Source organism: Panthera leo, chromosome B3 (assembly GCF_018350215.1).
Source record: "Panthera leo isolate Ple1 chromosome B3, P.leo_Ple1_pat1.1, whole genome shotgun sequence".
NCBI classification, from domain to species: Eukaryota; Metazoa; Chordata; class Mammalia; order Carnivora; family Felidae; genus Panthera; species Panthera leo.
Window position 1 is genome coordinate 62,602,339 of NC_056684.1, and position 11,341 is coordinate 62,613,679.

General features: G+C 42.4%; 1 protein-coding gene across 1 annotated transcript in view; it reads right to left on the reverse strand.

The window, feature by feature from the left end:
* Positions 1-8,115, reverse strand: part of BUB1B (BUB1 mitotic checkpoint serine/threonine kinase B) — a 50,749-nt gene extending 42,634 nt beyond the window's left edge. The window contains exons 1-2 of the mRNA XM_042942437.1: positions 7,879-8,115; positions 5,167-5,313 (exon numbers count right to left, since the gene is read on the reverse strand). Coding sequence (XP_042798371.1) covers positions 5,167-5,313; positions 7,879-7,913 — 182 coding nt within the window. The 5' untranslated portion in view covers positions 7,914-8,115. The remainder of the gene's footprint in view (positions 1-5,166; positions 5,314-7,878) is intronic.
* Between the last annotated feature and the right edge of the window lie 3,226 nt (positions 8,116-11,341).

An 11,341-nucleotide genomic window follows, 5' to 3' on the forward strand; every position in this document is an offset into this window, starting at 1 on the left:
CCTGGCTGGCTCAGTTGAAAGAGCATGCAACACTTTATCTCAAGGTTGTGAGTTCAAGCCCCTTGTTAGGCATACAGATTACCTTAAAAAAAAAAAAAAAATTAAAAATAAAGACTTTGGGTTCCATCTGCTCAAGCTACTACTGACTCTTTAATTGGAGAATATCTTGGGGTGCCTGGGTGGCTCAGTCAGTTAAGTATCTAACCTCAGTTCAGGTCATGATCTTGTGGTTTGTGGGTTCAAGCTCCATGTCCAGCTCTGTGCTGACAGCTCGAAGCCTGGAACCTCCTTCGGATTCTGTGTCTCCCTCTCTCCCTGCCTCTCCCACACTCGCACTCTCTCTTTCTCAAAAATAAAAATAAACATTAAAAAAAAAATTGGAGAATATCTTAAATATGATAAGTAAAGACTTCAAAAAGATCAATTAAGTAACATTTTAGGAATAAAAGAATTTATATAAGGAACTACAATTATGAAACTAATATGGTGATTTAAGTATGACATGATGATGGGATTACCTGCCAAAATGGTGAAAAAATAAAATCTAAGACACTACTGATAAATATCACCAACCCTCCAAATTTCTCTGTAGATGCAATGCAATCCAACCAAAACCTCACAAGGCTCTGTTCTTAAAACTGACAAGATTTTAAAATTTGTTTGGAAAAGCAAAGGACCTAAAATAGCCAAAACAAATTTAAAAAAGAACAACAAAAGGTGGAGAACTCACTCTACCCTAAGTCAAGATTTACTATATAAAGCTAATCAAGACAATATGTAATATGTAATTGGTGAAAGGATAAGCAATTGGATCAATGGAAGAGAATACAGTCCAGAAATATCCACACACATAGTCAAATGATTTCTTTTTCACAAGGGCCCCAAACCAGTTCAGTGGGGAAAAAGAAAAAAAATCTCTTCAACAAATGGAGGCAGAACAACTAGAAATCCATATTGGGGGGTGGGGGGTGGGCAGAAAGAACTTTTCCAGTCTTACAGTGTACACAAGGATAAATTTAAGATGAATCATAGACTGAAACATAAAAAGTGAAACAATAAAGCTACTAGAAGAAAACACAGGAGAGTATCTTTGCAACTTTGGATCTTTGCAAAGATCTAAAGACACAAAAAAAGCACTAACCATAAAAGAAAAACAGTAATTCATTAAGCTTAATCAAAATGAAAAATGTCTGCTCATCAAAAAACACCACTGAGAAAACAGGCAACCATGAACTGGAAGAAAATGTTTGCAACACATTATTTGATAGAAGTCTTGTACACAGACTAGGTAAAGGTCTCCTGCAATCCAATTTTAAAACTGGGCAGAATGTCTAAACAAATACACCACAAAAGAGATTTAAAAGGCCAATAACTGGGTGCCTGGGTGGCTCAGTTGGTTGAGCATCAGACTCTTAATTTTGATTCAGGTCAGGATCCCAGTGTTGTGGGACAGAGCCCCTGTGTCAGGCTCCATGCTCAGTGTAGAGCTTAAGCATCTCTCTCTCTTTCCCTCTGCCCCTCTCCCCCAGTCATGCATGCATTCTCTAGAAAGAAAGAAAAAAAGAGTAAAATCTATGATCTATTAATTAAAAAAAAAAAAAAAGGCCAGTAACCATGAGAAAAAGTGCTCACCATCATTAATCACCAGGGAAATCACAAGTAAAACCATAATATTATTACATACCCACCAAAATGGCTAAAATGAAAGACTGGCACCACCAAAATACTGAAGTAGATTTGGAGAAGGCAAACTCTCATACATAGCTGACAGAAGTGTAAGATGTTATAATCTCTTTGGAAAACTGCCAGTTTCTTAAAAAGTTATACATTCATTTTATTTTTTTAAGCTTATTTTTGAGAGTGAGAGTGCAGGCATATGGGGGAGGGACAGAGAGAGAGAGACTCCCAAGCAGGCTCCATGCTGTCAGCGCAGAGCCTGATGTGGGGCTCAAACCTAATGAACCTCCAGATCATGACCTGAGCCGAAGTCCAATGCTTAACCAGCTGAGGAACCCAGGTGCCCCAAAAAGTTAAACATATTTATATGACCCATCAGTTTCAGTTCTATTCTTTTTTTTTTAATGTCTATTTATTTATTATTTTTTTAATTTTTTTTAAAATTTTATTTATTTTTGAGAGAGAGAGAGAGAGAGAGAGACAGAGCACAAGTGGGGGAGGGGCAGAGAGAAAGGGAGACAGAATCTGAAGCAGGCTCCAGGCTCTGAGCTGTCAGCACAGAGCCCGATGTGGGGCTCGAACCTACGAACCGTGAGATCATGACCTGAGCTGAAGTCAGTTGCTTAACTGACTGAGCCACCCAGGCGCCCCTTTAATGTTTATTTTTGAGAGAGAGCTGCATGCAGAGAAGGGGCAGGGGGGCAGGGGGGAGAGGGACAGAGGATCCGAAGCAGGCTCTGTGCTGACAGTAGCAAGCCTGATGAGGGGCTCGAACTCACAAACTGCGAGATCATGACCTGAGCCAAAGTCAGACTCTTAAACAACTGAGCCACCCAAGCATCCCCCAACAGTTCTAAGAGAAATGAAAATCTATGTCCACAAAAATCCTTGTACAAGAATGTCCCCAATAGCTTTATTCATGAAGCACAAAACAGTAAAGAATCGAATGTCCATCAATTAATAAATGGATAAACAAATGAAATACTGCTCAGTAATAAAAAGGAACAATCTGATACATGCAACATGGAAAAGCCTAATAAAACATGCTGAGTGAAAGAAATGCATGACCTCATTTACATAAGCTTCTAGAATAAGCATCAAATGATGCTTATTCTATCATCTATGATGACAGAAATCTGATCATTGGTTTCTTCATGGGGGAGAGGAAGAACACTGATTGGGAATGGGCATGAGAGAACTTTCAGAGGTAATAATGTTCTGTGGGTTGAAGTGCATGTCAAAACTGATTAAATGGTACACTTAAAAATCTGAGCATTCACAGCATGTAAGTTATACTTTAAGAAAAAAAAAATCCCAGACCTGAGAAACTGACTAAATATAATTTGGATGAGAGGGCAATGAGTAAGATCATTCAAGTGAGTTTTGGTACCATTAACCAAAATGGAGTAGAAGAAGGAAGATCATTTATAAGAGAAGTGATTCAGTATTTAATACATTAGTGATTATATGTTACGAGTAGATAAAAAGACATTTAGAAGGCAAATAAGAGATGTAAATAGCTGTTAAACAATCCCGGAAAATGTGAATATGTAAGGACACACAGGGCAATGAACAAAAGACTTAGATAAAATGCAATAAGAAGCCAATAAGAAAAAAGGAAGGTTCGAGAAGTGGAAACACTAGTACAGTATCACAGAAACCAGGAAGAAGAGTTAACAATACAACACCACAATCTTTTGATACTTTTAAAGATCCAAAGAGATGAACGAGGACGTTCATTACATTATAACCCCAAATTTATGATAACTTGACTATGATGGCGAAATTTTTTTGTCAGAGATTCAAGGTAGGAAAGGATATTTTAGTTCACTTTTTTGAAAAAAGCTTATTTAGGAAAGTAAGTTCTATAGGTCCATTTGAATAATGCAGTACAGTTGACCCTTGAACCACATGGGTTTGAACTGTGTGGGTTTATTTATATGGAGATGTTTTCCAAGTAAATAGTATATAGTTCTATAAATATATTTTCTCTTCTTTCTGATTTTCTTAACAACATATTCTTTTCTGTAGTTTACTTTATTGTAGTATAGTATATAATACATATACAAAATAAGTGTTAACTGTTTATGTTATGTATCAGTAAAGCTTCCAGTCAACAGGAGGCTTTTATTTATTTATTTTTAAGTTTACTTATTTATTTTGGGGGTGGGGAGGGGGAAGGGCAGAGAGTGAGAGAGAGAGAGAATCCCAAGCAGGCTCTGCACTGATAGTGAAGAGCCTGATGTGGGGCTCAATTCCACCAACAGTGAGATCATGACCTGAGCCAAAATCAAGAGTCAGAGGCTTAACCGACTGAACCACCCAGATACCCCAACAGTAGGCTTTTAATAAATTTTGGGGGAGTTGAAAGTTATAAATGGATTTTCTACCGCTTGGGGAGTCGGTGCCCCTAGCCCCTGTGCTGTCCAACTGTAGTATTTTTTGGCTTTTCTTTTTTCAGAGTTTATTAAATCATCAATGAGACACTTTCTAGTATAAATTTAATTTCTCTCAGGTTTATATTTTTCTTTGGAGGTCACTATTTCTTTTTTGGCACATTCTCAAAAATACTTTCCTAGAAAGTTAAAAATTGAGTATACATACAAGATAGCAGATCCCCTCTCTCTGAGTACTCAAAATCCAAGGAAGCGATTTCTCTAACTGGTTATTATTAAAGAGTTAATTTTATTTAGGGATCCAGAATGACATGATACTTTTGGTAAATACTGTAATATGATACTTGCTTTACTTTGCTTCTCATTGTCCCCTGTATAAGATGTATCATTTTATTTTATTTAAAAAAAAATCTTTTTTAATTTATTTTTTGAGAGAGACAGAGACAGCAAGCAGGGGAGAGGCAGAGAGAGAGAGAGGGAGATAGAGAATCCCAAGCAGGCTCCACACTATCAGCATGAAGCCCGATGCGGGACTCAAACTCACGAACTGTGAGATCATGACCTGAGCCGCAACCAAGAGTTGACACTTAACCGACTGAGCCACCCAGGTGCCTCAAGATGTATTTTTTTTTTAAGTTAATTTGTTTATTTTGAGAGAGAGAGAGAGAACAGGGGAGAGACAGAGACAGGGAGGGAGAGAGAGAATCCCAAGCAGGCTCCACACTGTCAGCACAGAGCCCAAAGTGAGTGGGGCACAATCTCATGAACCTCGAGATCATGACCTTAGCTAAAACCAAGAGTCAGAAGCTTAACCAACTGAGCCACCCAGACGCCCCAAGATGTACTTCTATTGATACAAAAGTTTGGCTGCTCCATGACATAATGAAATGAAATCCTATACTCTTGTTCGTAATCGCACTCAGGGAGATCTTTAGATAGCTGTTGTGTGATGAAAAAGCAGGTGGAGAACAGATTCTCACACTATCAACTTTGAAAAGTACTCCTTATGCCAACCTGCATGGATCCACACCTACATTACTAACCACAGTTAGGGATGAATGATGACAGGTTCACCCCAAACCGTTCTACACACCGTTTCTGTTGCTGAAGAGTAGTGTTACAGGCAGATTCTTGCTGTGCCAATGCTCCCTGAAGCGTAGACATGATCCGCCCCTGCCTTAAGGGTTGGACATTTTCTTTACTCAGCTCCCACTCATCTCCCTCCAAAGACATGGCTTCACTGTGAAGACAGAAACAAAAACAATACTAATAACGCATTATTTTATCACTAGATTATTATAAATGCTTTCAGATAAGTGATTATTCATGATCTTTGAGCTGAATATGGTGGGCTGGCACATTAGTAGTGTTCTTATACTCCTAAGCTTCTGAGCCTTTCTATGACCTGGTTTCCAAGTTTATGGCTGTAATATTGCCTAACGGAAAAGAGAATGTGACTAGGATACTGTGGACAGTTCTAAGAGTAAAGTTTAAGCCAGGAAGAAAAGAAGGGGAAAAAATTATAAATTTGGCAAGGTAGATAAAAAGCAGTTCTATGCTTACCACTAATGCATCATCCCATTTAAAGTTAGCAAATAGTTTGTTGGACTAACACCCCATGTTTCAACTGATGGCTTAAAACTGAAACTGGAATGAATACGTATTTCCCAGAGAGGGGACAAAGATACAATTTAGTGATCACAACTGGTCCCCACCACTCCAATTCTGTTAAGCCTGTTGATGGGGAAATTCCCACAAGTTTTTTGAAGGCAATCACCATAGGGGGTATGTGCTCTGAACTTCAGAGTTATGCAATTGTCAGATAGAAGCCCACTTCTGGCTCTGGGACATCATCTCTGAGTTTAAAACTGAGAAACAGGAACTAATCCTCAAAATAAAGTGAAAGTTATGTGTGACCTCAATCTAGATGAGAACTAAAGAAAGTAAACTCTGAGTGATTAATAATTTAGGTTGTAACTACTCACAACTTTTTAACTATATTGTGTGACTCCTATAAATGTAAGGGCTGTGCCATTTTGATTTGTTGTTGTTTGTTTGTTTGTTTATTTTGAGACAGAGAGAAAGAGTGCAAGCAGGGGAGGGAGAGGGGGACAGAGGATCTGAAGCAGGCTCTGTGCTGAGAGCAGAAAGCTGGATGTGGGGCTCAAACTCACGAACCTGAGATTGTGACCTGAACTGAGGTTGGACCCTTAATTGACTGAGCCATCCAAGCACCCCAGCACGTCATTTAGTTTTCTATCCCCATGGTCTAATATAGGATCTGACGCTAGTAAGCACTGAATAAATGTTTGCTGAGTTCATCTGAAATTCTTCTCTTGATTGTGAAATAGCAATTAAACTATCTCAACTAATGTCCCAAACTGAGCTGGGACTGCATCCATCCCTTCCTGCTCTTGTCTCTTCCCAGACCTGCTCCTCCCACAGTCTTCCTTCATCTCAAATAAATGGCACTTTCATTTTTCCAGTTACACAAGCCAAAAATCTCAGTGCCACCCTTAACACCCCTCTCACTACCACCCTACCTCCAGTCAGGGAGCAAATCCTGTTGGCTCTACCTTCAAAACAGATCCAGGAACCAACCTCTCGTCTCCACTGTCTCTAGTCTGGCTCAAGTTACCATCTTCTCTTGCCTGGATTATTTCAATAACCTCTTAACTGGTCTCCCTGCTTTCATCCTTTTCTGCCTTAAGTCTTTTCAACACTGTAGCCCACAATCCTATTTAAATCCATAACAGATCATGACTTTCCTCTGCTCAAAACCTTCCAGTGACTTTCAAACCTGAGTAAAAGCCAAGTCCTTAGAATGCCTGCATCGTCACCTTCACCTTTTACTCTCCTGGCTCACTTGGCTCCAGCTACACTTGCCAGGTGCTGCTCCCTCCCCCAACCCTCACCCTCCAAATCTCTGTACTTCCCCCCAGATACACGCATGACTAGCTCTTGAGTTCCCTTCAAGTCTTGACCCAAATGAGACTTTCTTAGTGAGACTCCTGTTCAAAACTATCTACAACTGCACCAACCCCCCTACTCCCCACCATTTTAGTTCTTCTAGGACTGACCACCAATCTTTTTAGTTTATTGATCTTGGTTATTGTCTGTTGCTCCCACCTCAGAACTTAAATTTCACAAGGGCAGGGGTTTTTGTGTTTTTTGCTTATTTGCCATACTAGCGCTTAGTAGGTGGTCAATAAGTATTTGTTGCATGAGTTAAAGAACCCTCCATATGGCATTTATCTAAGTATTGTGGACCCCATAACGAAAACGCATACAGAATTCCAACCTGGAAGAACTGATATATATTTAAATAAGGAAAAGCAGCAAGCATGCAAAGAAGGGCTTTTTAGATTTCTGACCATGCCATTGACATGGAAGCACCTACCACTTGTTGGGCACTTATTTGGAGGCAGTTAATTTCACAGATACTTTGAATTCACCAGCATTTTCCATATTAAGACAAGTCCAAGGTCAAAGAGCTAGCAAACGTCTGAGCTGAGAGACACAGACCACACTACAAATTCCAAGTTCCTTGTACCACTGGGGTCGCACAGCCACCTTAGCTTTGAAGCTGGGTGCAGCGGGGTTCTCACGTGCCCTCACCCCACTGAGGTTTTACCGGGGCTTCACATCCACCCCTCGCGACTCCAGCAGGAGGGAGGCTCCAGTCGGGCCCGCTCTTCTCCCGACCGTGTTCCCCTTGACTGCTCTTGATCCGAGCCTCTGACACCGACTAGGCACCCTCGGGTCTCGCAGGCCCAGCTCCCGGCAGCCCTTCTCGCGTACCTACCTCAGAGCACCCCCTTCCTTCTTCATCGCCGCCATCCTGCATTCCGGGTTCAGGCCCTCGTCCTGCCGCAAGCCTTTCCTCGGGGCCGCAGAACGCCTGGGCTTCCTTCTGCAACCTGCGCTTAGAGATAATGAAGAGACAAGAAGGACAAAAGCGTGCCCTTGACTCCTTCGCAAAGCAGCCACCTCAAACCCTCCAAGTTTCAAATTTAACGGTCCCGCGCGGACGACGTGAATACGCCCCTCCGTCCCTTCGTACTCGCGTCTTTCTCCCAAGGAATTCTGGGGCTTGTAGTTTAGCCCGGGTTTAGTCCACGCAGTCGCCATGCACAATGGGAGTTGTAGTTTCCGGGGAGTCTGTGGCTGCTCAGTCCGCGCAGGTAGTGGCGGTATAAATCGTCTGCGAGCGCTCTAAAGCCAGTTTCTGAACCGAGCGAGGGACACTTTAAGCACCAGAATTTCTTTGATGTTTTGAGCAGAGAGATATCTTTGAGTGCTTGCACTTGGCTGGACTCTTCTTAGGTGGCTGGCCAGGCTGTGATCACCCTTGCTGTCCGACTCAAGTTGCTCATATGTCCACAGCTTAGGGAGCTCTGACCCAGCTGTTTCGTGCCTAACCTTTGAATTCAGAAAAGCTGAACTCTAGTTCTGTAAAAATTGTACCAAGTGTGCAGCCTTAGACAAAGTCACATACTCTCTCTGACCTTCAAATTTCCTCATCTGTAATGTGATGCATTGCCTTTATTGCATAGTCCGCACACAGAAAATACAGCTATGCCTTGGCTGCCAAGGTTTGGCCTCTTTTCCTCTTCAAGACACCAGCCTCCACTGGCATTGGACTCTTAGGGCCAGTTCCAGTTTCCTGAGGAAGAAAATATGGTGGGCTCAGTTGTGGCCAGGGGAGCGACCTTTTGAACAAACCCAGTACAGAGGAGTCCTCTTCCTGTGAACTTAGGGGTGGTGAGAGGTGGCCCTTCCTAGAGTGGGGAACTGGGAGTAGGTGTTCACTACTCCTTGCTTCTTGGTTCTCAGGTTTCTCCAACATTTTTTTTAAGATTTTATTTTTAAGTAATCTCTACACCTAACATGGGGCTTGAACTTAGAACCCTGACATCAAGAGTCACAGCCTTTACCCACTGAGCCAGCCTGTCGCCTCTCCACCTTTTTTTCACACTATGTAAGTTCTTCTTTCTTCTGCATCATCAGGACTCTTGATTGCATTGGAATGGAAATCTGACTCAAACTGACTTACTCAGAAAAAGAAGTTTATTGGCTCATATATAAAAGACTTCAGATGACACTTAATCCAGGACTCATGTCCTGTGGCGTCATCAGGCCTGGGACCTTCTCCATTTCTCACCTCTATATATATTAGTTTATTGTCATTCTCCATTGAGTAACAGCTATAGGACTTTGTCCTTCCAGGTTCAAGTTCAGACTTAGAAGTCACTCTCTTTAGCCACTTCCCCGCAGTCACTGGAACTAGTAGATTCAGGATTCTGATTGTTCAGGCCCAAATCATGTGTTTCATCTTGGGAGATGAGAGGCGAAGGGGTGATTCCCCACAGGAAATTTTGGTTTCTCTTTATTTCTAAGTCCTCTAAATCCAAGAAGACTTTCTGGATTATGGGAGAGGTGATATATGGGATTCCTTCTCTGTGTCATTTTATCTCTCATCTCACACCAGTACTAACCTAGTCTCTCATTTCCTTTCCCCAGGGTGTCCTGTTCGCATCTACAACTCCTTATTTTCTGTTGCTTCCTATAAACCATCTTGGAAGTGTAGCATTTGTTCTTTTGATCTCAGTCTTGCTTGTAGCCCCACAAACTGTGGTACAACATGGAACACATTCAAGCTAAACTCTGTTTGTTTCACCAGAGAAGAAGGGAGATAGATTTTTTTAAAAAAGTATGACAGGGGCGCCTGGGTGGCTCTGTCGGTTAAGCGTCCGATTCTTGGTTTCAACTCAGGTCATGATCTCATGGTTTGTGGGTTCTGTTATGGCCAGAATTCATGATCCCCAAATACCGCCAGGGAGCCGAGTCCGATGTAAAAGCAAAAGAGCCTTTATTTGAGCTAGCTCGAGCTCAATCCCCTACCAGCACCGACCCAGTGGTGAGATACCGGGGAGAGAGAGCGAGTTTCAAAAGGACAAAGGTTTTATTGGGGCCTAGGGGCAGTTGGTGAGGTAATGGCTGTGGCCTCAGCCGATTGGTTGGGGAAGGGTCCGAGTCCTGTTAGGCAGGTGAGCGGGAGGTTACTCAAGGGGAGGAGGCGTGGTCAAGGTGAAGGACACAGAACAAGATGGAGTTGGCCGGGGTAGGCCCACCCTTTCAGGTTCGAGCCCCAAATTGGGCTCTGTGCTGACAGCTTGGAGCGTGGAGCCTGCTTCAGATCCTGTGTCTCCCTCTCTCTTTGCCCTTCCCCCAGTTGCACTCTGCCCCTGTCTCTCTCTCTCTCTCCTCTCTCTCAAAAATGAACATTAAAAAAAATAATAAATAAAATGAGATCTATCAGTCTGGCTCACAATCTACCATTAAAAAAATAATAAAAAGGTATGACAGAGGTACTGTATGGATTTATTGGGAACATGAGTTTTTGTTGGACTGGACTGTGGCTGAGTGGTGATTTGGGTCTCAACAGCACCCACCAGTCAGGAAGGAAGTCAGGATTAAGCTCATATACATTTCTGGTCCAAAGAGGGTAAGACAGAGGCTCACATATTTCAGTGTGCTGAGCATGAGTGGGATACAAACAATCTGAACAATGAACCAGACACAGCTCTTGTCTTCTGGCAACTTCAGGTTAGCTGGAGAGACAAATAAACGGGCAATTTCAGTACATTGCTGCCATAACCAGAGGTAAATAAACACAGGGGGGCATGGAGACACATACGAAGACCTTCCAGCCCGGGGCTGAGGGAAAGGAGGAAGTCAAGGCAAATTTTGTAGAGAAGATGGTAAACGTGATAGGCAAGATTTGACACAAACTATTGAGAATAACAACACAAGCTGTGTAGCAGCTGAAGTTTTTCTTCAGTATGTGTCCACTTCCTCTCCATTCCCCTGCTCTTTCCACTGACTTCCTGTACCCAGGTCTCACTTCTTTAGACCTCCGTGCTGGCCCATCAAAAACTGCTTATCCTGTGTCCTGTTCTCTCTCACGTAGCTATCACATTGAAAACTTACGAACCGGGGTGCCTGGGTGACTCAGTTGGTTAAGCCTTCGACTCTTGATTTCGGCTCAGGTCATGATCTCACTGTGCTGAGATCCAGCCCTGTGCGGGGCTCTAGACTGGGCCTGGAGCCTGCTTAAGATTCTCTCCCTCCCTCTCCCGCAGCCCCTCCTGAGCATGTGCCCTGTGCATGTGCACACACTCTCTCTCAAAAAAAAAAAAAAAAAAAAAAGAAAGAAAGAAAAAGAAAACACGAACTAAGTCACACTAAGATGTTAATAATAGTTC